Source organism: Malurus melanocephalus, unplaced genomic scaffold (genome assembly GCF_030028575.1).
Source record: "Malurus melanocephalus ecotype Western Australia unplaced genomic scaffold, MMel_1.1 scaffold_293, whole genome shotgun sequence".
Taxonomy (NCBI): Eukaryota; Metazoa; Chordata; class Aves; order Passeriformes; family Maluridae; genus Malurus; species Malurus melanocephalus.
This window is the reverse complement of record NW_026623525.1, coordinates 140,633-168,632: the sequence shown is the minus strand read 5'-3', so window position 1 is coordinate 168,632 and position 28,000 is coordinate 140,633. Positions and strand designations below refer to the sequence as shown.

General features: G+C 50.3%; 1 protein-coding gene across 1 annotated transcript; it reads right to left on the bottom strand.

The window, feature by feature from the left end:
- Positions 1–29: 29 nt before the first annotated feature.
- Positions 30–24,584, bottom strand: FZR1 (fizzy and cell division cycle 20 related 1). Its single transcript, XM_057376920.1, has 14 exons — positions 24,477–24,584; positions 12,678–12,819; positions 12,174–12,299; positions 11,889–11,952; positions 11,006–11,133; positions 10,503–10,585; positions 9,896–10,079; positions 9,633–9,698; positions 9,146–9,248; positions 7,753–7,937; positions 6,157–6,390; positions 5,385–5,489; positions 4,141–4,233; positions 30–3,076 (listed from the first exon to the last, which is right to left on the bottom strand). Exons 2-14 carry the CDS (start codon positions 12,744–12,746, stop codon positions 3,035–3,037), a joined length of 1,482 nt encoding a protein of 493 aa, XP_057232903.1. The 5' UTR covers positions 12,747–12,819; positions 24,477–24,584; the 3' UTR covers positions 30–3,034.
- Positions 24,585–28,000: the final 3,416 nt, after the last annotated feature.

The following is a 28,000-nucleotide window of genomic DNA, read 5'->3' as shown; positions in this document are numbered from 1 at the left end:
CGCCAAGGCAATTGGTACTGGCAGAGCTGGGGTGGGGACCCCGGGGACCTGCTGCACCCACCCTTCGCTGCAGAGAAGTGAATGGAGCCACAGAACCCAATCCCAGTAAATTCACAACCTGTTTAATGCCAGTTCAATTGCTTTACACGGAAAAGTCACAGCGCGCTCCATGTTTGTGTTCCACCACATGACACCTGGAATACAATGATGCCACGAGGCCACAGACTCTGTCACCCAGCTCTGGCAGGACCCTGTGCCCGAATCAAGTGCTCACAGGTCATAGACTGACACATCACCTCAGTTCTGCCCTTTTCCCTATTGAACCCACAGCTGGTGACAGTGGCAGTGTCACCCTGAGACACTKAGACACACCCACCTCCACACGGATCTCCTGCCTGGCACCTGGGAGTGGGGCAAAGAAGGTGGCTGTGCCAGGCTCYGAGAGCCAGGGCAGGGTGAGCAGCCTGTTCTTGCCATGCTCTGTCCAACATCATGGCCACAGAACAGCCCTGGCCTGCAAATCACTGACCYTGGCCTGAGAATCACCAGCCTCCCTTGCCAAGTGCAGTGAGAGAAGCCAACACGAGTCAACCTGCTCCCAAGGCAGAGAAAAGCAAGATGTAGACACCAGATGTAGTTTCAGAAAGTCCTTGGCAAGAGGGGACAATGGTGGGGGACAGAGCAATGAGGAGCTGTCCCTGCTCTGAAGCTGGGAGCACTGGGCAGCAGCTGCAGTGCCCACCTGGCACTGCCCACCCCATAGCACTGCTTCCCAGCCCAGCAGCTCCTGAGACTCCTTGAGGAAGCTCCCACATCCCAGGGTGAGGGGCAAAACCACCTCTGCAGAACCCCAGGGCACTGGGGAGTCCAATCATCACCACTCACCCTGCACTACAGCTGGGTACCTGCTCCCTCCTGCTCCAGAATGGGCTGAGACCCCCCATGTGCCCCCAACCCAAGCACCTACACCTCCCCCCAGGAGAAAGCAGCGTGTCCAGGCGGTCTGCACAGTGCTATTTAACAGAAGGCAATCCACAAGAAAATCCGCAACACAGCCACCAGGCACCCCAGCCTCTCTGAATAGCCCTTTCCCCAGGTGATGACACACACAACAGACCACCTCTGGCTGCAGGTGGCCTTCTGCTTCAAACCCATTCCCTAACTTAATGATCCGAGTCAATTCAACACCTCCTGGGTGCTTTGGGGTGCTCCCAACCCATGGTGATGTGGAACGGTGCCCACAAGTGCAACAAACACAAACAGGCTGGGGGGTGACTTCAAACCATGCCTCACGTCCCATGGCCAGAGCTACACTAAAGCAGTTGTGTTCAAGCTTTGTTTCAGAAATTCCACGGAAATGTCATTCTGGTGGCAAGTGAGATTGTGAGATGACGAAAGTGGCTTGCGGGCCTGGGAGACTCAGAGCTGCCAGGGGGTCCCAGCACACCGGCTCCTCASCAGTGACTCCCAGGACGTGTGACAAGGTACAGCACCAACAACCTGAGGCAGGCACTGGTCTAATGGCACGTGTGGTCAAGGCTGTGCTGACCAGGCTGTACTGGCCTTTCTACACCTCAGCTCACCCTAAGGATACTGGTGGTACTGGGGACAGGCAATCATATTCCTACCACGTGGTTTTTTAAGGAAAGAAAGAAGAGGAAACAAAACAAGAAAGAAAAAAAGAAAGCATTACCTATGCAATCTACAGAGAGGACAGGGTCTCTATACACAGCCAGGGAACTTCACATGGAAACAAGAAGACACGCTGGGAGAGGGCAGRAGGCAGGCAGGGCCCGGGAAGGGCAGGCACAGGCACAGGTGAGATGGAACAGGCTGTGCAGCCTCACAGCTTCTCTTAAATTAAAAGCACCACACACACAGAGCATTTGTGTTACACCCCACAAGCTCCAACACCAGCCGGAACTCTTGTCCCACACAACCTAAAAACCCCAAACCACACACCAAAACCCAACAGCAGGGCCCTGGCTGGGACTTGGAGATAACGAAAAAGCAACACCGCAGCCTTGCTTCAGGAGAACCCCTCTTCCAGCCAGAAGAGGCCCTGCTCACCCCAAAGATCAGATCTTCAGGATTTGTTTTTGTTCTTAAACACATCCCAATGGCTTTTGGCCTCAGGGAGACTCCAGAGCAAGGCATCCACCTGGTGGCACTGGAGGAAGCTCCACATGAACTGGTGATTGGGTGGGTTTCTTTTTTTATAAAGTCCTTGCTTCTCTTCTGTGGTAACTCCCAGGATCAGCCCAGAACATGAAACAGCAACTGCAGAACTTCCTGAATCTGCCCTCTTTGAGGTGAAGCTTTTTCAAGTCTCCTCCAAAGTCTAAAGCCCCAAAGTGTACTTGTTTGGAGGCAGCTGTCAAGCATGCCCAAAAAAATCAAGCTGTTTATGGGAATGATCATGACAAGTACTACAGTACCTGTCTGGGGAGAAAAAATAAAGGAAAAGAAAAAAGGAAAATAGGCAGTTCTCCAGTTTCTTCCTGGAATGGGGATGCCAGGCTATGAACAAAGCCCTTAGATGCCCAGCCTGGAGTTGTGCCCCTCGCACCAGCTGTACCGGACCAGTCTGGCTGGCTCCTGCCTCCAGAGATATCACTCAAGGACACAGAGCAGCACATCAAACCCCTTCCCACAGCAGCAAGGACATGCTCTTCTCTTGCAGGAGGGACACCATGGCAGTGGGGATAGCCTCGGTCCAGTCTCAATGGTCCATGTCACACGAGTCCTCCCCAGTACCTTCYGGATGGCTGGAGGATGCTGGGTTAACATTTCTCTTGTACCCGTTTCCTTTTATGAAGAATGAATCCAATAACCTTTGGCAGTTCCCTCCCCTCCCCACCCCATCCCAAATACTGCCCAGCATGGGTCACAAGCACATATTTAATGAGCTGGGTCTTCTCCAGTCCCACGGCTCTCCCTCCCCTTGGCTGGGCTCTGGGGGTCCATGCACGCCGAGGGAGTGGTCTGATCCTGGAATGTCAGGCTGTAGGTTCCCAGGGCATAGGGAGGGGGTTTATCGTATCCTGGTGAAGAGGTTGAGTACAGATACAGACTCCTGACAAGGAAAGACAAAGCAGAAATAGCTGTTACTCCACGTGCTTCTGGGCTGRTTTGTTTTTAATCTGGTATCTCTAACTCACGGCATGATTCCAGCTCACAAATCAAAGTCCAAACCCATAAATATTCCCATGGGTTTCTTTCAAATGGTAACAAAGTGCACAGCAGGCCAGAGTGTCATTCCCAGAGCTCTGCAGGCAGCTGTACCCCAGAGGAGCAAGAATTAGGGGACTCCCAGGAGGAGCAATGCCAGCTTCCCCCAGTCCCCTCCTCCAAATCGCTCTGCCAGGCACCCAGGAAAGCTCACAGAGCATCAGGTACAACCTGTTTTTGGTGATGGTGAGTTGTCACTAGCAGAATCCATGATCCCATTTTCATCCAAAACCCCATGTTAAGCAGTTTTGTAAAGAGRCAGGGGATAATCATTGAACCACAGAACAGTCTGGGCTTCAAAGAACTTTTAAGTTCATCTCCTTCCACCCCCTACCATGGGCAGGAACAACTTCCACTATCCCAGGGTGCTCCAAGGCCCTCCAGCCTGGCCTTGGGCACTGCCAGGGATCCAGGGGCAGCCACAGCTGCTCTGGGCACCCTGTGCCAGGGCCTCCCCACCCTCCCAGGAACAATTCCTTCCCAATATCCCATCCATCCCTGCCCTCTGGCACTGGGAAGCCATTCCCTGTGTCCTGTCCCTCCAGGCCCTGGTCCAAAGTCCCTCTCCAGCTCTCTTGGGGACCCTTCAGGTACTAGAGGGGGTTTTAAGGTCTCCCTGGAGCCTTCTCTTCTCCAGGCTGGACACCCCCAGCTCTCCCAGCCTACTGTCACCCAAGGGCTCAGCTCGGTGAGGTCCCTGAAAAGCTGCTTTGCTCAGCAGCCCTGGACCAGGCTGGAGTGGGATATTGTCACACATGCCTTGGGTGACAGGGTGACCCTTTACTTAAATCTCAGCAAAGTTGAACCCTTCACTGCCCCAGCCCTTGATCTGCAGGAAGGGATCAGAGCAGAGCACACATGGCCTGAGTTGCCCCAGGCAACTGCCCCCGTGACTGTGACTGGCCTTACCTTCGTSGACCGAGTTTTACTGAAGACATTCCAGAAGCGCAAGGTTTCATCTCCAGCTCCTGTGACAATGGCCTCCCCGTCAGGGGACATCGCCTAAGGACAAGACAACAACCTTTGGCACCTGCCACATTTTTGAGGCTGAAAACAAGTCTATTGGAATGCAGGAGAGAATTAACTCTCCTTYGTACTCAGTGGTGAAAAGCCAACTACCTCTGCTTCCATGCTCCTCATGCAGCCCCAGGTGCAATTTGGGCACTTACACCTTATGGTGCAGCTATGGAACAGAAGGGAGGAGCATTGTGGAAAGGACATTTGTGTTAACAAATCCAAGCCATGAGTTACTGAGGCTGTTCCTCACGGGATTATCAACATGCCTTAAGGCAGGAAGATGATACGACTGGATTTTCTGGTTGTGTTGGTKGCTTACATTGGGATCTAACTCCCAAAACAGCATCAGTCAGCTCTCCTGTCAACTGCTGACAGCTCCATGTAACAGTAACAGCAGATCCCAGATCAATCAGGATTACCCACAACAAATGTTTAATAACAAATTAGGAGGGCTGGAAGCAGTGAATTTTTCCCTAGGCAGCAGTCAGCAGTGAAGAGGTGTAAAAGTCTTCACGGAGCATGGAGGGAAGCTTCTATTTCACAGAATTACAGAATGTTATAGGTTGGAAGGGACCTTAAAGCTCATCTTGTTCCACTCTCTTCCACTGTCTCAGGTTGCTCCAAGCCATGTCCAGCTTGGCCTGGGACACTTYCAGGGATCCAGGGGCAGCCACAGCTTCTCTGGGCACCCTGTGCCAGGGCCTTAACACCCTCAATAATTCTTCCCAATATCCCATCTAACCTTGCCCTGTGGGAATTTGAAGYCATTCTCCCTTGTCCTGTCAGTCTAGATCCTTGTTCAAAGTCCCTCTCTAGATCTCCTGGAGCCTCTTTGGGCACTGGAAGGTCTCCCTGGAGACTTCTCTTCTCCAGGCTCATTAGAAACCTCAAATGTTTCCTCAGGAAAATTTGGCAGGCTCTGCTATCATTAACAAAGCCTCACATTTCCATAGCAGCAAATCAAAGTGTCCCTTGCAGGCACAGAAACCAGACAGTTTTCCGCTGCTCGTGGGGAGTGTCCACACACCCACCCAGACTCCAGGCAGCTCATGGTGCCACTGGCACTGCTGCTTTGGGTCCCATCTGAGCACACCTGCAGCCAGGTCAGCAGCTACAGAGCTGTGGCCATCACTCACCAGATACAGGACTCGGTAGGAGTGCCCCGTGAGCTTTGCTACTTGAGTTAAAGAGGGGTATTTCCAGACGAGGATCTGGTTCTGGGAGTATCCATGGGTGCTCACCTGAAAGGGGAGAGGGGAACATGCATCACAAAATCATGGAATTTTTCTGGCAGGAAAAGACCTCCAAGATCAAGTCCAACAATCAGCCTACCACCACTGACACCACTAGCCCATGTCCCCAAGTGCCACATCCACATGTTTTCTGAACACTTTCAGGGATGGTGACCACTACCCTGGGCAGCCTATTCCAATGCTTGACAACCATGAAGGAATTTTCCCCAATATCCAACCCCGACCTCCCCTGGCACAGGTTGAGGCCATTTCCTCTTCTTCTGTCTCTTGGTCTCTGGGAGTAAAGACTGATCCCCACCTGGCTACCTGCTCCTGTCAGGGAGTTGTGGAGAACCAGAAGGTTCCCTCGAGTCTCCTTTTCTTCAGGACGAACCCCACCAGCTCCCAGTTGCTCCTGGTGCTCCAGACCTTTTCCCAGCTCTGTTCCCTTCTCTGGGCAGCTCTTTCTTGTTGTGAGAGTCCCAATACTGACCCCAGCACCTGAGGGCACCCAGCAGTGCCCAGCACAGGTGAATGGTCACTGCCCTGGTCCTGCTGGCCACACCACAGCCAGGATGCCTTGGTTTCCATGCCCTGTCTGGACACACCTGGCTCACATTCAGCCATGCTTCCCAACATGGGGCAGCAGCAGCTGCACAGGGAAGGAAGGACTCACCAGCTCGTTGGCGTGTTTGGACCAGGCCAGGTTGCACACCTGGGAGCCGGTGTCGATGCACTGCAGGGGCTGCCCCGTGAGCGTGTTCCAGAAGCGGATGCAGCGGTCGGCTGTGCCCCCACCCGAGGCCAGAAGCCCGTGCTGGTGTGGGGACCAGGCAATGGCTTTGACTGCTGCCAGGTGCTCTGTGTATTGTTGGACAGGACTCAGGCTGGAGTGATTCCAGACAAGGAGCTGGCAGAGAGGAGAGACGTGATCAAACCTGTGCCTCACACTCAGTCATGTGTCCACTACCCCCATGATGGGACTGATGAGGGCATTGGGCAACAAGCTGATTTCACACAGCTCTGCCCAGGCATGCACAGCTCCAYTCTGCACTTCACAGAATCRTGGAACRGTTTGGGTTGGTTAAAGCTCATGCAGTTCCCAGGTTGCTCCAAGCCCCATCCAACTGGGCCTTGAACACTTCCAGGAACAAGGCAGCCACAACCAGTCTGGGCAACCTGATGCCAGTCTCATGCTGGCACCACACTCAGCTGAGGAGCTGTCCTACCCCCTAGGTCACAAAGCAGGAACAGCCCCTAAGGCAARGGAATGAATCTAAAGAAATGTAATCACACCCTTCTGTTGCCTTTCTGGCTGCATCATTCCAGAACACATCTAGAGATCTGTTCAGTTCATTAGGAGTTATTCTGAGCAGGAGGAACTTGGTCCAACCATGCTGTCACACAGACACTGGGCACATTCCCTACCTAGCAACCCACTCCAAAGGGCTTGGAACACTGCTTTTTTYGTGACAGATGCTTCTCCCATATGGTGTTCAGTGAGCTGCAAGCCTGCATTACAGGTATGAGAACTCACAGAGCTCTACCTCAGGTTCCTGCTGCACACAAACATTACTGCAACAAACATGACCGTACACTACCCAAACAAAGCCAGGAAGGGCAGCTTAGCAGTGGTTTTGTTGAAAACTCAACCCCACGAGCCAAGCTAGAGATTTAATTAACCAAATACTGAAGCAAAATTAAATTTGCTTTTTTCATTTTATTAGGAAGAGAAGACTGAGTAGAAGCTGATTTATGTTTGGTCACAGTCCAACAACTGAAACAAAAGTCATTTTCAGAGAGGGCAAAAATCCTTAAAGAGTCACTGAACCATCAAGGTTGGAAAAGACCTTTAAAGCCAAGTCCAACCTTTGATGTAATCCCACTGTGCCCACTAAACCATACTGGAAAGTGCCCTATCCACTTGTATTTGAACACTTCCAGGAATGGCAACTCCCCCACTGCCCTGGCCAATCTGTTCCAATGTTTAACCACTCTTTCAGTGAAGATATTTTCCCTTAATCACAGATTCATACAATGGGTTAGGCTGGAAGGAAACTTAAAACCCATATAGTTCCATCCCCTGCAAAGGGAAGGGATTGGCAGGCACTAAACCAGGTTGCTCTACATCCTGTCCAGCCTGGCCTTGAACACCTCCAGCAATGTAATAACATCCAACCTGAACTTCCCCTGGTGCACCCTGAGATCACCWCCCCTTGCCCGAAAAGAAAGGGGGTCTGGCATTTCCTGTGAGCCCTGGGAAGGACTGTACCTTATTATCGTTCCCTCCAGAGGCCAAGAGCTGGTGGTCTGTGGACCATTTGAGCCCACAGACCTCCTGCCTGTGTCCCTGGAGCCGCCGCTCYGACTGCAGGGGTGGGGTGCGGATGTCCCGCTGCAGGATCATCCTGTCCCGGCTCCCAGACGAGAGCTGGTCTGCATTCCATGCCAAGGCACCTGGAACGGGGGCAGAGCTTCAGAGTGTGGTGGGAATCATGAAATCACAGAATAATCGAGGCTGAAAAAACCTCTATGGTCACCATGTCCAACCATCAACCCAGCACCATCACCACGTTCACCACCAACCCACATCCCAAGTGCCACATCAATGTCTTTTAAACCCTTTTCAGGCATGGTGACTCCACCACTGCCTTGGGCAGCCTGTTCCAACGCTTTACAACCCTGTTTGTGAAGAATTTTCCCCTAATATCCAATCTAAACCCACCTTGGGAAAAGTGAGGGCATGTTTTCCCATCCTGCCCCTTGTCCCCTGAGAGAAGAGTGAAAACTCCCTCCTGTCAGGGAGTTGTAGACAGCCAGAAGGTCCCACCTGAGCCTCCTTTTCTCCAGGACACACCCCACCAGCTCCCCCAGTTGCTCCTGGTGTTTCAGCCCCTTCCCTAGCTCTGTTCCCTTCTCTGGACACACTCCAGCTCCTCGATGCATTTCTTGTTGTGARAGACCTAAAACTGACTCCAGGATTTGAGGTGGGACCTCAGCAGTGCCCAGCACAGGGGCATGGTCATGGCCCTGGTCCTGCTGGCCATGCTGTCAAGTCCAACCCTTCCAGTCCTGCAGCAGTTGGTAAACAGAAGCAGCCAYCACAACTGCCAAAGTTTAAAAAAAACCCTAACAAAGCTCAAACRACTTCTTACAGATCTCCATTCTCTGAAGCGCTAGCTCAGGGCACAAAGAGAGGCTACCCTGCATGGAATGACTGCAGGTATCACCAACCCAATATCACAGTGCAGTAAGCACAGGAATATATTTTGCAAGGTGCATGGATTTCCCAGATCTTACCCCAGAGTTTAGATTCATGTCTGTGTGCAGAAAAAAACAGCCCCCCAAAAAAGGGAACTGGAAATCTCAGTGTGAAGCTGCCAGCAGGGCTGAAATTGGAAKCCAGCAGCAGTGAAGAGATGTTGTAAGCAAACCCAAAAAGCCTCAAGCATGKAGGAAACACCTGCTGCAACACCCAACCACCATCATACCCAGATCAGAACACCACAGTTATGACATGATAATATTTTGAACCTGCTCAAGATACAGCAGTGGATAAGTATGAATCCTGGTACTATGAGCTCTCCATTTCCAGCAGAACCCTGGCTAACAAAGACCAATCAGGAAGGATAACCCCTGAGAACCCTTGCCTCCTTCTTCCTTACCAACTCTGGCCGTGTGTCCCTCCAGCATGGAGAGCTTCTTTCCTGCAGCTGCATCCCAGATCTGTACAAAGCCCTTGTGAGTACCAACGGCCACCAAGTTCCCCTGGACAAACAGAGAGCCAGGATCAGTAMAGCCAGGAAGTACAGCCAGAAAAYGGGAAGCTGAGGAAAAGACTTGACATAAATCCCACTAGATGGARAGCATCCAGAGTTTTTCCATCTTACATGTTTTTCCCTACTGAGAGGCCCAAGCAGCCTGTCTGGAATATATTTACTGTAACATTTTATTGTCAAGAGCTGAAGAAACAAACTGGCTCTTTCTCCCGCCCACTCCTCTTAGCAACGCCTCAAGAACCTCTCAAGATACAAGAGGCTGCTCTCTATTCCCTCTCTTTCAGCAGAGAAAAACCAACCCAAGGATTTAACCACAGCTATGATGACAGTGACTAAGTGTCTCAGCTGTCCTTGCTGACAGTGTCATACTGACCCGCTCTGACCAGCCCACGGATGTCACAGAATCGCCTTCCACAGAGAGGTCACACAGCCGGGTTACCTTCAGAGAGAACAGAATGGGTTAAGAAACATGTTTTTGTCACACAGCATTACTAGCTGTCTCACAAACCAGTGTTTTGTTTAGGATAAAACCTAATGAGTGCTGAAGCCCGCACACAYTACATTCCAGAGCTCTGAATGTTGGAAAAACCCTACAGCAATGGGCAATTYAATCTTCAGACCCTCATGACCATTTACCTGACTTGTACAAGCACTCCACAGGTAAACACAAGTCCCAAGGCCAACACTGAGGACATTAAGAGAGGACCAGTCCACCAGGTTCAGGTAGAAGTCGTCCTGCAGCTCTGGGGCATCCAGMACTTTGAAAGGGATCTTGGAGATTTTCCGAGTTGGTTTTCGAGGTGATCTTAGCAGCTTCTGACTGTTTACAAAAACAGATACAAAAAACCTACAGGAATCTGCACATCACAGCAGATGGGAGGCACAGGTGTAGCCACTCTTTACAGAGCACTCTGCAGTTTCTATAGAAATGCAGAGACAAAGAGGCTACACAGATCTTTTCAGCAGCAAGACTGAAAAGAATTAGKTTCTGCTTGTACAAAGAAGCTAGGGAGCAAAAAGATAAACTGATTGTTGAGAATTGGCCAAGACATGTCAATCACRTAGGCAGACTTGACATCTGAAGAAATTCTTAGAACTTAACTGTTTTATTTATTATCTCTCCCSATTTCCAAACTCAATTCACATTGCACTTTTAGAGCCTTAGACAGAAGTTCTAGAGAACCTCACCAYACCCTCKSTSCCARCCCTTCCCTTCTCACAGTCTSTGGAGGATCAGTGTTACCTTTTGTTGCTGACAGGAGACAGGGAATAGGGTGAGACCTCGTTGCCATCATCTGGGCTGGAGCGTTTTGTGCTGAGTGAGTACTGCATAGAGAAACACAACTTGTAAGGACCCCAGCATGCCCAAGGCTGGGAGTATCACTCCCAACGTGCACTAGTGCCAAGTTAATTCAACACCCAGCTTATCCTTTCCCAGGCACTTCAAAACCATACAAAMCCCCTCATCAACACTCAAATCCAAAGGCCTGATTTGGCCACTCACTTCGCTGTCTGAAAAGCCTGGCTCCACCCAGCTTTCCTGCCAGCACAGACAYATGAAGCACATTGCTTGCTGCACACTCAGGTTCCTTTTGCAGGCCACTAAATTGTTAGCAACAGCTTAACTCAGCCAAGCCCCAACACCAACTCACTGCACGAGCAGCCTGGCASAGCCATGTGCTCTGCTCCATCTCACACACACAAACACACAATCTCCASTGATGTTAATGCAAGTAACCAATTTACAGTGAAGAGAGATTTCTTCTCTGGGGTGGATGGCTGCAGCCTCCTGTCCTCTGTCTGGGGGTCCTGCACCTTCTCGATCCCTGCTCCCARGAGTTCGTTCTTCAGCAAGGCAGAGTAGGCAAGGCCATCTGTGAACCCAAACAGGCACTGAGCAGAGAGCTCTGAGCAGGAACAGGGAGTGTCAGGATCACGTGTGCCTGCCCTGGAGAAAAGAAGGCTCCAGGGAGACATCAGAGCCCTTTCTAGTCTCCAAAAAGGGGTCCAGGAGAGCTGSAGAGGGACTTGGGACAAGGGCCWGGAGGGACAAGAGAGGGGGGAATGGCTTCCCACTGCCAGAGAGCAGGATTAGGTGSGATATCAGGAAGGAATTGYTCCCCATTGTGAGGATGGTGAGGCCCTGGCACAGAYTGCACAGAKCTGTTGAGTCTGGCCCATCCCTGGCAGTGTCCAAGGCCAGGCTGGACGGGGCTTGGAGCACCCTGGGGTAGTGGAAGGTGTCCCTGCCTATGGCAGGGAGTGGAACGAGATGAGCTTTAAGATCCCTCCCAAACCAGTCTGGGATTCTACAACTTGTACACTCACAGAGTCTGTTAACAAGCCTGGGGCCCCCACATAGAATCTAGATTAGTAGCAAGTTTCTCCTCCTTCCACTCCATCAGGAAAGTGCTTTCACAACACAATAAATCAAGGGATACAAACAGCCTTGTCTGTCCAGACGCTCATCAGAAGCAGTGACCTGGTACTCACTCATGATGTGGGCATTTCCCAAAACACCACCATGAGTTTTGGCATAAGCATGAAAGCGCCAGTGTGGCTTTAATGTCCCCTGTACTGCAAAATAAAAGCTCTGGGCACTGCCCAAGCAGTAGAAGGGGACTCTCACCTTTGCCACTGTCTGATGTAGCATCCTTTGCTTTTCTGTTTTGGCTTGGTGATTTTTCATTTTCCTGAAATGGAGAAAYATGCCATCACCATACAGAAACCTAGGACATATGGTGAAACAGCAAATGCAGAAGGTTTCTGGAACACAGGGTTTGAGGACAGGCACTCAAAGAAACTCTTCTGGGGCAGTAGAAGCCCATGRTGCAGAAGATAAGCCAAACAATCATGCCAGGTACCACTTCCTCAGTTCCAAGGCTGAGCTCTATGAGAAGGGAGCTAAACTTACATTTATTCTGTGGAAGTTGATGCTCCAGTTGGCCCCAGCTCTTGAGGGAATGAATCTGTCACCATGCTTACTAGGAGAAGACATTGGAGAATTGGAAGGCGTCAAGGTTCTTCTCATCTCTGCTACCTGAATTAAAGAACAAAAGACACAGAACTTACTCTGACTCTTGTCAAGTCCTAGAGTTGGTTGGTTTGTTAGTCCCCAATTTTTTACGTTACATATGTAGTTGCTGAGATTATGTATWAAAAARGTGYTACTGAGCRCCATAAAAATATTTTCACTCCTTTYTGCAACCTGAACTAAGGTTATATATTCAAAAGCTCTCTTAAAGTCTGGTTATTTGAGTATTCATAGAACAGCTCAGGAGCTCACACCTGCTCACAGCCCAACAAAAGAYTGTGGTTTGCTTTGAAGAGGTCCCAGGTCTCACAAAAACTCAAGGAAAACAGTCACAAGTGAGACAGACAACAACGTAACAGTGAGCYTGAGCCCATCTGTACTCACACAAGGCATTGTGTTCTCATTCTGTATGTTGATTTGGCGTAGGAGACGTCTCTCGTAGTCCTGATCCATGGTGGGAAGCTGTCTGGAGAGATCAGCAGGCTCAGGAATTTATGTTTGTGAAGTCCAAGCAGTAACTAGTGTGCTGCAACAGACAGGAGAAAACCACCAAAATGTTATACCCCTCCATGCAGAAAMAGCCTCTTCATAGTCTCCTAAGCCCTTCTTTGAACCTGAGACCACTCTTCCTATCTAGAGCATTGGTAYCAAACCGGTGTGACACACAGAACACAGGCAGCCAGTATTTTGTGTCTGACAGGACTTCAGCAGGTCCCCACCACACCTGGAGCACGGGCAGTGCCCAGGCCCTGCAGCAGCACAGTTTGGCARTCCTTCAGGACACAGGCATGGCATCCCCAGGCACACGCAGCCTGTCCTGTCCAGGCACTGGCACGAGCTGCACAGAGAGGTGTGGCTGCCCCACCCCTGAAAGTGTTCAAGGCCASKTTGGATGGGACTTGGAGCACCCCGGTAGTGGAAGCAYCCAAAGGAAGGTGTGCCTGCCCATGGYAGRGGGTGGAATGAGATGGTCTTTAAGGCCCTTAACCATTTTGGGATTCTGTGAGCCCWCCACAGCCTGTCCCACTGCTCAGGCCAGGGACATGGAAGCAGGGCTGAAGGGGGGATGCTTTTAGCCATGTCAGAAGTACTGCAGACCATCAACACCACCCACTGCAGGAACACACAGCAAGGGATCAATTAGTCCCCAAGYGAACATTCCATGTCTGATGCCTGCATTATCCCAAATACCCCTCCTGGCTGGCAAAAAGCTTGCTCACTCATAGCTATACAGTCTACAAGCAATATCAGCATCACTTAAGTATGTATTTTAAGCATATATTTTAAGACAGAGCTGCTTCATAGCTGAGATTTGCCTGGTAAATTACAATGTGCATCAATAAAAAATAAATGAGCTGTGTGAGGATACACAGTCACAGCCCTTGCCAACCCCAAGGGCAGAGAGCAGCTCCCCCAGGGCCCAACCTCCCCCCTCATAACMCTCATGTGCCTTGTCCACAGCTGACGTGAGCACAAAAATGCAAACGCCAGAAGAGACACCAATTGGTCTTTCAACCCAAGATAAACACGTCCAAAGGCAAAGGTAGAATTAACACATAAGCAAAACCCCACAACATACAGCCATCTGMAGGCTGTGCAGAACGTAAAGGGATCTTCACTCCTCTTGCATAAACATTTATGGCACCTGGCCGGAGTCCCAGCTGCACAAAAGGAATCGCCTGGAGATACAAATTTGTGGTAAAATCCGGGAGGCAACTGCACACAAAGGCAGTGCTTGGAGGAGGCTGTCCAGGGAGCAGCTGCACAGTGCCCCGCACAGGGACAGCCCTGCACTGCCTCCCGCTTCCTCCTGGGAAGAGGCTGCCGCCAGGAACCACAGACCTGCCCAGGGTTTTACAGTTAAAAACTAGGAACAAGTGAGAAAGCTACAAGGGGTCCAGCAGCCCAGGCTGCAATTCAGTTAAGATKTGATGAAGTTTTACAGTGTTCTGTGAAATAAGCTTGAAAACAAGGCAAAGCACACACTCTGCACTGCAGAGCTGATGGCCTTTTACYTCAAAAGGTTACAGGAGATGGGATGACATCAAGGTGGTGACCAGGCACCACTGGGGTTCCATAGAACTCCATCTTAKGGCCAGTTCTCTCAAATGTCTTYGTAAGTGACKTAGGGGCAGGACTGGAAGSTCCTGAGTGGGTTTCCTGAAGTCACTCAATAGGGAGGAGATRCTGAYACCCTCAGGGMCACAGAGACCCAGAAAAATGCAAGGATTGAGAACTCCCCAACCRTGTGATGTTCAACAAGGACAAGTGCTGGATCCTGCCCTGAGACAGAGCAGCCCTGGATGCAGGGACAGASWRRGGAACAAGAGGCTGGAGAGCAGYGCYACAGGAAGGRATCTGGGAGTCCTGGTCRGTGSYAARTTGGATCWGAGTCCCCGGTGTGTCCTGGCAGCCCAAAGGGTCACYGTGTCCTGGGGGTACCRGGCCAGGGAGGGATTGTCCTGCTCTGCTCTGCACTGGGGCAGCCTCACCTTGGGTGCTGGGGGCTCTTTGGACACCACGAGATCAGGAGGATCTAAAGCTGTTGGAGAGTGGCCAAAGGAGGGACACGGAGCTGGGGAAGGGTCTGAGGAGCGGCTCAGGGCTCTTGGCTTGTTCAGCTGGAGCAGAGGAGACTGAGGGGAGACTCCTCGGGGGCTGCAGCTCCTCCCGAGGGGAGGCGGAGGGGCAGGGGCKGAGCTCTGCTCTGGGACAGGGCCAGGAGCCCAGGGAACGGCTGGAGCTGTGTCAGGGCTTGGGATGGATCTCAGGGAAAGGTTCTTCTGTCCCCAGAGGGTGCTGGCACTGCCCAGGCTCCCCAGGGAATGGTCCCGGCCCCGAGGCTGCCAGAGCTGCAGGAGCGTTTGGACAGCGCTGCCAGGGATGAACAGGGTGGGRYTGTTGGGGTGTCAATGCAGGGCCAGGCTGGACTCAATGATTCTTGTGGGTCCCCTCYAGCTCAGGAAATCCTGTGTTCTCTGAGCTAAGACATTTTTTAGTACTGAAACTTGGACTTCTTACAAATATTGAAATGCTTCTCTTCTTGCCATTAAGCATGCCAACACTTTTACAGGAGCATCCCCGAAATAGATAGTGCCAAGATGGTTCTGATCACACCTGCTTACCTCTACCACCTCCTCCCCCAAGCTTTTTTCTTTTTTAATTTAACACATTTCTCCCATATGTTCTTTCAGTGGCAAAACTGGAGAAAACTCCTGAATTTAACAGTGATGAGCTTCCACCAAATGAAGCAAAGAGCCAGAGATGACATTATTGGAGTGAAAAGTTAGAAAAGTCTGCGAAGCTATTAATACAGGAGATTTAAAAAAAATAGTGCATGCCATATCAAACACTCACCCTCGTTCTGAAGTTTACCTATCACCGCCCTTACCGACCCACAAGCTACCAAAYGTGTGTCTCAAACCAAACAGTTCAACAAAATGCCCCCTCCCCCTTTTCTTTTTTTGGATTGTTGTTGTTTTAACACCATGAGTAAGAGAGCTCAGCCTGCAGAACCCACACGAGGAGCGTGATCAACCGGGGAACACCACACATTTGAAGTGTCCTCCCAAAATGGCTCAGTACAGTATTCGTGAGAGATCCAGATCCAGTTACACAGCAAAGAGACATTTTAAGTTCTACATCTGAAACACATTCGACTTTTAAGTCAAGCTTTTGCGTTCCCATCTGCCCAAATTTCACCTACAACTTCTACTCAGAAACACAGCACAGATTGTCCAACAGAGAGACTGGAAAGGCAGAACACAGCATTGACTATTCAGCACCTCAGTAGTGACATGTTTTTGCCCTAAAATTTGTGCCACTAACTCAAGTCCAGGGAGCAAGCAGCACCTCTCATTTGAGGTAGGCTCTAAATTTGTCCATGGGAAGTGAGTGGATTTTCYATTTCCCCTGAARCAAGTAAAAAAGGCTTTRCCAGAAGGATATGSGGGTGCTGGTGACAGTGGCTGAACATAAACTGGTRTGTGCCCAGGTGGACAAGAAGGCCAGTGGWATGCAGCCTGTATCAGTGTRGCCAGCAGGAYCTGGACAKTCAACAACCCCCTGTGCTGGGCACTGCTGATGGCCCAACTTGAATTCTGGGGACAGTTCTGAACCTCTCCCAACAGGGCTCAAGTGTGTCAGGAGAAGGGAATGGAGCTGGAGAAGGGGCTGTTGCACAAGAAGCAGCTGARGGGAAGCTCAGTCTGGAGAAAAGAAAGCTCAGGGGGGAYCTTCTCACTCTCCCCAACTCCCTGAYAGGAGGGGGTCAGGCTCCACTCSCAGGGAACAAGGGACAGAAAAAGAGGAAACTGCCTCAAGCCATGCTAGGGGASGCTTAGGYTGRACATCAGGAGGAATTTGTTTGTGGAAAGCATGAYTGAACACTGGCACAGATYGCCCAGGGCAGTGCTGGAATCCCCATCCCTGCAGGGACTTAACAGGMWKKKGRWWWKGSMMCYKGGGRMMRKGGKTWRKKGKKGGSYTKGSMRKKSYKGGGGMAWKSYTYMAMYTKGWKKTWGAGGGCTTTTCCAAACTGAATGATTCTGTGATTCTATGGTTGGGGTATGTGTGCTTAAAGTTCCCTTCAAGTTGAAGAAATAAAAGATCTTGAGGAGCTACATGTGTTACATATYCTTCAGACTCTATTTTGTCACTAACTATGCAGTCTGTGCTTGAAGAAGAAAGGTGGATTTGGTGGAAGGTTTTGGATTCTTTGAGAAGAATTTGKATTTATGTACTTTGTGCACCTTCTGTCCTGCCTCTGAATTGGCTGGATTGTCTCACAGGTCATTACCTTCAGAACAATACTTATAGGCAGAGTTATGGTGCTGAACAAATGCCTTTTGTTCTTTTCATTGGCCTAGCCTTCATGTATTCAAATACAAGTATGYTTTTTCTTGGTATGGATGTGTTTTTAACAAGCCAGCATGCCAAATGCCAGGCCTGGCAGGGAAATGAGGGCAGTAATTCTGCAAAATTATTTCTGTGGTTGGAGGCAGGTTACACCTGTTTGGATTCTCCAGCACACATTGAAGGGAAGGTAAGAGATGCAGGTTGGTTCTGTCAATTCAGGCATGCTCTGCTCAAGCTCTTGAACTGGATGATCCCTGACCCCTTTATATTCCAGAAATTGTTCATGTACCTTCTCTTCTGGAAGGTATTTGGGTGGRTAAATGTTAAACATGAGAGATGCTGATGAAAATGACAGACTCAGAATACGAAAGGCAGGATCAATTTAAATGTAAAGCTGAATATATTTCCTAATTTACACAGGGCCAAAGGGGGTAAAGGATGCCTTGGTAATTTAAATACCATTAATGTCATGTTGCTGCTTTATTTTGAAGCATCTCAAGTCTCAAAAAGATTGCCTGGAGCTCTTCTTACTAAATAAGCCCTGAACAGACCCCAAATTTATAGTCAGCAAGAGCCTACCCAAACCCACAGACACTGCCTGCTCTTTGGACCTGTAATTAATGGCACAKGCTTTAAGGTACAAACATGCCACTATTCAGGTGCTGAGTATTTCCAAGCTCTCTGGAAAAGCCCCATCATTTGCCACAGGAAAAAGTACACGAGCACTTAGTCCTCCAAGTCGTGACCAGCAGGGTTTGAAATCTAACCTACATGTTCTGCTTACCTAAATTCAAAGTTTCCATCTTATTTAGATGTATCTAAAACCAATCACAACACTTGCAAATCAATAAGTAAAGCCCTCAGCTGGMAGCAGAAGTGTCAGGGCTCTATCCCTGGCAGCTCCACTGCTCTGCCCCYTGTGCCAGATCCAGGTACTGACCATGTCACACAAAAACCTAACTTGGCCCACAAAGGGCTGATGGTTTTGGTTGGTTTAGTAAGCTCATCCTCAATCTGCAGTACTGTAAGAGTATAACCAGTTATAGATTCTTTTACATGCTCGTGAACTAGCTGTAAGGGGAAAGAGGAAAAAAAAAAAACCCACAGAAAAAGCTAGGCCATAGCTTTTAGCTGTGTAAAGACTATTAGGAATGTAGAACACCAAGGCTTCACAGGACAGCCACTGGAAAGGAGCAAGATACTCAGTGCTTGGCCAAGCTCAAGCACAACTTGTCCACATTTAACCCAGAGGAGCAGAGTTTACATTTCACACCAACCAAGCAAACCTTTTCACAAACTGGCCACCTTTCAAACCAGCAATAGCACAAAAAGTTAGAGAGCCATGTGTTTTACCAATATTACCTTTTTAAAGCTATGAGGATATAACTTGTTACCCAGTAATTTACTAAGGTACAGTGTGAGGCATTTATAAAATAAGCCATTTACAGAAGTAACCCCTGTGAAATGGTAAACTTTATTTGAAAACAAATATAACCTTTGCTGCCTTGCTCTCATCAGAGAAGCCTGGGACAGCTTTGTACTACACTAATGATAAGAAAAAAAAAATTACTCCAGTGTTATGGTGTCACATGGGATCTTCACCTCAGTCCTCACACTCCGGAAGATTCAATATTCCACCAAAATCCAAGATGCTTAATTATTGCAAGAGCCATCAAACCAGAGCAGTGTATTTCAGAGGGTAAGATGTACGTTACTGCTCTTCAYTGAAGGTCCTGCAAAATTCCATGTTTTTCTGTCTTTCCAAAGCATCTTGCCAAGCACCCAGGGCACTCAGAAACACCTCTATGCAACTATCACCAACCTTACAATGCCCCTGTTCCAAAACCACCAACTTTTAGTGACCAGCAATAGGCACAAGCTGAACTCCAGTTTCATTTGAAGACAGAGTGGCTCAAAGGCAGAGCCAAAACACTGATTGCATCTTCTGCTTGCACTCAGCCTCCAGTCTGGAACAGGAGTGTAGAAGCTGCAGATGCTCAAATTCCACAGGATCCARTGAAATACACAGTGATCTGTCACCTCCTCTCACCTGTGGCAGAAAACATCTCTTCCTCCTCTCAGGCAGAAAGTAACACCCTTTACTCATGGGCACAGGCACAACCTACTATCCAGATGGGAAGCGACAAATGTCTGACTTTCTCCACGTGCACTCACAGACAAGTTCCAAGACTTCTCACAGCCCTCCAAGACAGCTTCAGAAGCTCAGGTGAAGCTTCATCTCCACCATCCCAAAGAAATGCACAGTCCTACCACGATGACAGAGGAACTCTGACCAGCAAACCACAAAAATTTAGGGCACTCTCATGACTGAGSCTGCAGGAAGCCTGTGGGAGCCAAGGACAGAATGCTCATGACACAGAGCTCTGTTTGTGGCCTGGAYTATCACGTGCCAGCAGAAACTCAGGGTTGTAAGACCTTCCGGAAACAGCAAAATCTGTGTCTGTGGAAGGACCTTTACCAAAGATAAATGCTGCCACAACTAATCACAGAATCCTGGAATGATGTGGGCTCAAAGGAACCCAAAGCTCAGCTAGTTCTACCCTCTGCCATGGGTAGGGACATCTTCTACTATCCCAGAGTGCTCCAAGGCCCATCCAGTCTGGCTTGGACACTTCTACAGATGGGGTGGCCACTGCTGCTCTAAGCAACCTGTGTCAGGGCCTCACCACACTTACAGCAAAGGATTTTTTCCTAATGTCTAATATATCTTCTCAGTACAYCATTACAAACCTGAAAGGTTTTCACCAGGATTCTCATATACAAAACAGTTGCTCTTAGATGCAAGTGCTCGTCTCAGGGAGACTCCATAAAGCCCATCAGGAACATCACTTTAGCTGCCTCTCACACAGATGATGCTCAGGTATCACCATCGCCTTCAGCATAATGTTTTTCCTAAATCCCTTTTTTCTCCACAACTAAAGTAAAGAAGGGAAGATGACAGTCAAGCCTGTCATCCAAAGACCAGGCTATTTTCAACTGTTCAACTGAATCTCAAATACAAATAAGGGACAACTACAGAGATCAGAACCAGCGGCCAACCCACCACTGTACCCACACAGCAGCCAGGCCCCTTGCTGAGRGGTTCTAAATTTGCCTCAGCCAGTTTTTAATAAGTCAGGAGAATTGTAGGTTTGTTATTTTACCTTCATAGATGACGTTTTCATTCAATACACATCCCACTGCAGCGTACCATTGTCTCTTGGCAGCGCAGAGCTTATCCAAGCAGACATGACAACCACGCACTCAGTGGGGAATTTCTCAGAAAATCACCACTATTAAACCTCTSTTTTATTGCTTGCAGGTGGTTATTATTTCACCTTTTCACCATGATGCTCCATAAATAAGAGGGACACACTTGTTCCCAGGGAATACAAAATACAGCACRAAGTCTTCAGCAGTGCAGGAAGTCTTGCACTGGGAAACAAAAAGCACAACACAYGGGGTCACTCTGGTGGCACCTCTTGCCCATGGGCCAAAAGGCCCCTAATAAACAGCAAGTCTCATTAAAGAGGTTTATCTGTTACAACAGCGAAACAGGCAGCAGCAGGAACACTCCAGTTACAGACATGCAGTAATTGACAACGGCACCTGGTGAAGCAGTACCTGCACCCCTGGGCTGTGCTGGCTGCCACCCGGCTCAGGGATGCTCCAAGGGCTGAAGAGCAGRCTCAGCTCCAGTAGGTCTTGCTTGAGAAACACCAAGTGCTGAGCAAGGTCTGCTGCTCCCTTTTACTAATGGAAGAGGTTCTCCTCTGAGAAGAGGCAGAGCAGCACAGAATCCCATCCCTTCTGCAGGTGCTAGAAGCCAATTCCTACACTGGGGAAGGGGCTGGGTATGATTTCCCCAAGGTTCTTCTTGACAAAGAGGGGACATGCACTAACCTTACAATGTTCTGCTTTGAGATTTCATCTCAGTCCAGGCCATAACTTGTGCCAAAYGGATGTGCCTGGATGCTGCTGTCCTTCCTGACTCACGAGGCAGGGCCCAGAGTTCTCTCCATACTGCCAGGTCCCCAGAAATGCCCTTGGATATGGGAGTTGAGCTCTGGACAGTCACTGGTCTCCACAGAGGGCCAGTTACAGCCACAGCACTTCTGTTCCCACTGTCACCCAATGGGAGTTTTTCCCTCACAAACACATTTTTGACAAGTCACTGGACAGATAGGAGAAACAAAGGTTCGGCTTTCAACCAGCATATGATGGCACCTATTTTGGTAATCACCTAGAAGATGCTTACTTTTTTAATTATTCGGTGTAGAATCACAGAATCATTTMAGTTGGAAAAGCCCCCTAAGATCAGAGTGCAGCTTTTTCCTCAGCACTGCCAAGGCCTCCACTAACCACAGCCCAGGTGCCAGATCCAAGTCTGTTAAACCCCTGCAGTGATGGGGACTCCACCACTGCCCYGCATACCCCAGTGTTACACAGAAACAGGATGGGTCAGGTTGGAAGGAACCACAGGGGCTCATCTGGTCCCACCTCCCTGCTCAAGCAGGGTCATCCCAGAACATATGGCACAGGATTGTGTCCAGACATTTCTGGAATATCTCCAGTAAGGAAGACTGCACACCTTCCTTGGGCAGCCTGTTCCAGTGTTCAGTTACTGCACAGGGAAGTTCTTCCCCATGTTCAAGTGGAACTTTCTGGGTATCAGTTCCTTCCTCCTATGCCATTGCTGGGCCCCACAGAGCAGAGCCTGGGCCTTGCTCTGCAGACCCTGAGAAATGGGGATGAGGTCCCCTCTCAAGGCTGAACAGACTCAGCTCGCTCAGCCTTTCTTGAAGATAGAAATGCTCCAGTCCTTTCAGCATCTCYGCAGCCCCTGATGGATCTGYTCCAGGAGCTCCATGTCCCTCCTGTCCAGAAATGGACACAGCACTGCAGATTTGCCTCACCAGAGSTGAGCAGAGGGGCAGGATYACCTCSCTCAACCTGCTGGCAATGCTATTCCTAATGCACACCAGGATCTCACCAGCCCCTTGGCCCCCAGGACAAACAGCTGGTCAGGAACCATTTGTTGTCCACCAGGACACCYAGGGCCTCCTGCAGCTGTTCTCCAGCCTGGACTGGGGTTATCCTTCCCCAAGTGGAGGATCCTACATCTGCCCTTGCTGAAATTCTGACAGTTCTTCCCTGCCCATCTTCCCAGCCTGTTGAGGCTCTTCTGCAGAACTRCACAGCCCTCGGGGGAATGAGCCATGCTCCTGCTTTGTGTCAGCAGATGAGGAGGCACGAACCTTTTCATCCAACCACTGACGGATGAGTTAAACAACACGAGGCACAGGACTGAACCCTGGGGGGGTTAATAAAAAGGAAGTGGGGGTGGATGAAGTACTTGGATCTTAGGGACAAAGGGTCCTTAGAAGTTTTTTTTTTAAGTTTTCACATGTCAGACACTCCAGACTCAAAGAGGATCGACTTAGGAGCAGAAAAAAGGACAAAGAAAGGCTAGTCTGCATTTTGTAACAACTTACAGAACCTTCATGATMGTTGCTTATTTCTGTTTAGTAGTTTCTATGCTCAGTCTAAGCAATTTTTCATAGGGCCACTGATTTTAATAACATTCAGTTTCTCTTCAAAAAATCAAGAGGGTTGTCCAATTATCTTGCACTTAAAAGTGGGGTACAGACAACTGAAAGCACCAGTCCTAGATATATGCTCTGATAAGGCTTCCAGTAAAGGAAAAGTCAGTGCACCGAATGCAAAGATTAAAAATTCACCAGYAGCCCTGTCCTCAGAGCTTTACTGAAAGGTCAGGCATCCACAACTCTGCTTCATCATAACACTTAAGGTACTAAAGATGCAATACTGTCCCTGGACAAACTACAAAAGGAAATAATAGAATTTAGAAAACATGACAGCTTCAGTCAACAGCCCCAGAAAATTTTGCTTTTGTATTATTTACAACAATCAAAAAACCAAATCAAACTAATACAAGAACATAGAATCCCAGAATGCCTTGGGCTTGAAGGGACCTCAAAGCCCGTGTCCTTTCATCCCCCTGCCATGGCAGGGACACCTTCCACTGTCCCAGGCTGCTCCAAGCCCCATCCAACCTGGCCTTGGGCACTGCCAGGGATCCAGGGGCAGCCACAGCTGCTCTGGGCACCCTGTGCCAGGGCCTCACCTCCCTCACAGGGAAGAATTTCTTCCCAATATCCCATGTAACCCTGCCTTCTGGAAGTGGGAAGACATTCCCTCTTCTCCTGTCCCTCCAAGCTCTTGTACATAGTCTCTCCATCTTTTTTGTCAGCTCCTTCAGGATCTGGAAGGCTGCAGTGAGGTTTTGTTGTCCACAGCAGAGCTGCTCCCTGAAGAACCTTCAGCACGAAATACTGGGATGGCATCATTAAACATGCTCRGGAAGAATCAGCACCTCACAAGAAAATGGACACAAAGCTTTCAAGAGCTACAAATCAAGAGAAAAGAATCCTCCACGTAATGAATCCAACACCACCTTCTAGAGGTGACTCCAATGTGACCTGACAGCCCTCCCTGCCCCAGCAGAACCCTCTCACCATCTGGAGTACCTTTAATTTAGGCTGATTCTGCTTACAAATCTCACGTGCAAAATGTCAACAACAGATTAAAAACACACAGCAGWAACAAGCTCTCTCAGACCACAGAGCCATCGGGTGGGCGGGGGCACATCCACCGGTGCTGCAGGTAAACAACTGACTGCTGGCCAAAGTTTCTGYTGCTTGGCAGATGTCATTAGGAATAAGATCCACACCACTAAAATCTGTTACCGTTTGTGTTATCAACTTGATCAAGAACCAAGAGCTGGTGGGGGATACACTGATCCAAGCTCCGGCTCTTTCCCCAGCGGGCCAGCGAAGGGGTTACACCGCGAGCTTCCAGCGCTTTGCACAGCCCCGGCCTCGGGTGCAGGTGCCAGATGCCCGTTACCAAACACACCGGATCGTTGGGCTCACCGGCCTCGCCGTGACGGGGCACAGCCCGCCCGGACCCGCAGGAACCGGCTCAGACCGGGCCGATCCTGCCAGGGCTGACAAGGCACCGCAACGGGAGGGGAGGGAGAGGCGGGGCTGCTCGGTGACCGRCTGAGGARGGAGGGAGGGAGAAAGGGAGTGAAGGAGGGAAGGCACCCCCAGCCCCGCCCGGCCCGGCCCAGCCCAGCCCGGCCCCTCCGCCCAGCCCGGCCCGGCCCACAGGCCTGTGCCCCCAGGGGAAAGCGCGGAGCCCAGCCGGCTGCAGCCCTCCCATSTCCCCGCACCGTGCCACGCCGTGCCCTGCCACGGCATAGCGCGGCGCGGCGTGCCCCGGGCACCGCACCGACCGTACCTGCTCCGTTCCCGGTACCACCAGCCCGGCCCGGCCCAGCTCCGCCTCCTCCGTCAGCGCCCGCCGGCCCCGCCGCTCAACAACATGGCGGCCGCCCCCGCCTCCGCGCAGGGCACGACGGGAGCGCGCCCCGCCCGCCGCTTCGAACACACACAGGAAGCGGCGGCGCGCGGCGCCATGGCAACGGCGCGGGGCCCTCAGCACCATGGCGGGGCTGATCCGTGTGCTGCGGCCCCTCCCGCCGCTGGGGATTGAGGGGCCCCGGGGGTCCTTGGATCATCAACAGGGTTCTCTTGGTCCGTGAGGGGCTCCTTGGGTCCCTGGGAGGACGCTTGGGTCCTTAAAGCGTTATTTTGGTCTGATGCCCGAAAAGGCCTAGAAATAAAACCCCATAGATGGGTGTCTATAGAGCAGGTATTTGTTTATTGCAGCACTAGAGGTGAGGGGGATTTCTCCTCCCAACCCACCTGCCTTTGCTTCAAATGAGCACATATTCATACTGTAAGCATTGTGTAACTTTACCATTGTCACTGCCCCCCATACACCCACCATACACCCACCACCATACATGGGCACAGAAATACCTGATATCACAGTTTTACAAGTGTGCATGTGTCATCCTCAATTCGGTGGTCGCGGGGGTCTCCCTCTAATGAGATACCATCCTCTTCATCATGGTGGACTTTTCACCTTTGTCTTCAGGGCATGCACCGTTGTGACGTTCATGGTTTTTTCTGGTCCTCCAAGTCTTCATTTTCAATTATTTTGCTGATTGTCCTGTGCTTCTGACAAGTTCTCATTAGTGCTCTCTACTGTTTCTTGTTATAGCATCTACCTGTCTACTTTCTTCAGAACTTTTTCTGATTTATGCCCCTTGGTGATTTCATGTATCTATGTACTAATCCAGCTGGTTAGATTACGTGCAGCTGGTATACTACATGTTGCTAATACACTATTAAAAACTTACAGCAATATATAAAAAAGCTATAATTGATAATATATTGAAAGTGATTACATTTTATTTTAATACCATATAAAAAGTTATTACATTCTTATATTGTTAACATATAAAAAGGATATAGAAAATTTTCAATGAATAGGCCTCATAAGCACCTTGTCACTTTGATATAGACCATATGTATCAGGTCCCTGGGGATGGTTCTTGGGTCCTTAGGGGAATTCTCTTTGTCCTTGAGGGGGTTCTTAGGAGGGTTTCTTGGTCCCTGGAAGGGACTCATTGAGTTCCTGAGGGGCGGCTCCCTGAGTCCTTATGGGGCTYCTTGGGTCTTTGAGGGGTTCCTTGGAGAGAGTTTCTTGGTTCCTGAAGGGATTCTTGAGCTCTGGGGAAGTTTTTTGGGTCCTTAAGGGCATTCGTCAGGTCCTGGCCCCTCYAGGAGGGTGTGGGATCCCTGTGCCTCCCCAGAAATTGCCCATGACTCAGTGTAGGATCCCCACGACCCTGCAGAGTGTCTGTGTCCCTCCCATTCCCTGTCCCTGACTCCCRTTATCCTTTCCCTGCAGGGGTGAAGCGAGTCGTGTGTGCACCCCTCTCTTGGGAGGGCACTGGGCCAGGGGCTGCTGCTGCCCCTGGAGCTCAGCCCTGCATGGCCCGGGAGGAGCTGGGGTAGGAGCTGCAGGAGGAGTCACAGCCTCACACCCTTCCCAGCGCTGGTGTGGAACGCCCCAGTTCCTGCCCATGCCCACAGAGGGGCTGGTGCTGGGGTCCCAGGGTGCTCCTTGTGGGGCAGAGGGGTCCCTGTCCACAAACTGTCCATCTGCCATGCTCTGGTGACACCAGACCACCATCTTCACTGTCACCCTGCCTGGCACAACCACACATCCTGGTCCTACTGCAGCGATGCAGTGAGCTGCATGCAATCCTTGGCCATTAATTGTGKACTCCTGGTTATCAATCATGCAGCTCAGCCTCACATAATAAYCAAGTCTCTCTTTAAGGCTCCCTTGTATGTTATTCACAAGAAAGAGCTGATAACTGCAGCCCTGAGATGGAGTAGAACCATTCACAGAATCCTGGAATATCCTGAGCTAGGAGGAACCCACAGGGATTATCCAGTCCAGCCCAGGCCTGCACAGACCCCCMAAAATCCCCACCCTGTTCATCCCTTGCAGCGCTGTCCAAACGCTCCTGCAGCTCTGGCAGCCTCGGGGCYGGGACCATTCCCTGGGGAGCCTGGGCAGTGCCAGCACCCTCTGGGGACAGAAGAACCTTTCCCTGAGATCCATCCCAACCCTGATACAGCTCCAGCCGTTCCCTGGGCTCCTGGCCCTGTCCCAGAGCAGAGCTCAGCCCCTGCCCCTCCGCCTCCCCTCGGGAGGAGCTGCAGCCCCCGAGGAGTCTCCCCTCAGTCTCCTCTSCTCCAGCTGAACAAGCCAAGAGCCCTGAGCCGCTCCTCAGACCCTTCCCCAGCTCCGTGTCCCTCTTTCGGACACTCCAACAGCTTTAGATCCTTCTGAACTTGTGGTGTCCAAAGTGTCCCCAGAATGCAAGATCATTCCCTCAAACAGATCYTGGGCTYGGGTCATGAGAAACCCAGCAACTTCCCTGCCGGCATCCCCCCATTCCCTATTGCCTTAGGAGACTTTGGAATGTGGGATATCTGCTGCCATGGCACATCCTGAAAGCAGCAGGCTTTGGGAGAGTGGGCACTGCTTGTGGGGCATCATCCAGCCCCTGGCATCGCTCCCAGGTGTGAGGAAAAATTCATAACATCAGAGGTTCATGTCCAAAAAGGAGGCAGAGGAGTTCTGTAACTATTCATGAACAAAGGGAGAGGCCATGGGGCATTTCCCATGGGGTCTCTCAAACTGTTGGAGGATGCAGCCTCCTTTATATCCTAATTTTCCCAGCCACATCATCCTCTCCCTTTCCCCATTGCTGAGGCACTTGGAAGGTACAGACTTCCCAAATTGTCTACTGTATGTCCCCCTCTAATATGCACCCCCGTATGTATAACAAATGATATTCATAGCTCTATTAAGTCTTTGTTGTTCTTCTCCAAGTTCAGAAATTTAGCATGACCTTAGCTGAGACGCAGTCCATGTGAGTTATTAACACTTTCTGAAACTGATATTTTCTCCTGTTATCTCCTTATTTACAAGTCCCTGGCCCTATCTACAAGCAGATTCACAGTCTGTTTGTAAAGACACATTTATCTTATTCCTTTCACTAGGCACCATTGGGGCACTGGCACTGCCTGTCTGTGGTTGGGCCTTTTGTCACTCTGGTGTCAGTCCTTGCCCAAGCTAAGTCCGGTGAGCTTTGTCCAATCTTTTCCAGCCTTTTCAAGCCCTTCTACAAACACAAGGCAGATTTGGGATTTTGTTGTTGAAGTTTTCATTATTGTTGCTGTATTGTTGCCAGTCCTTGCCACAGCTGCGCCCAGTGACCCTTTTCCAGAGACAGGAAGGGAGTGGGTTGGGATGGGGAYGGAGGTGGGGATGGCAGTGTGGTGGGGATTGTGGTGAGAATGGGGATGTTGGGACAGTGTGTTTGGTGAGGATTG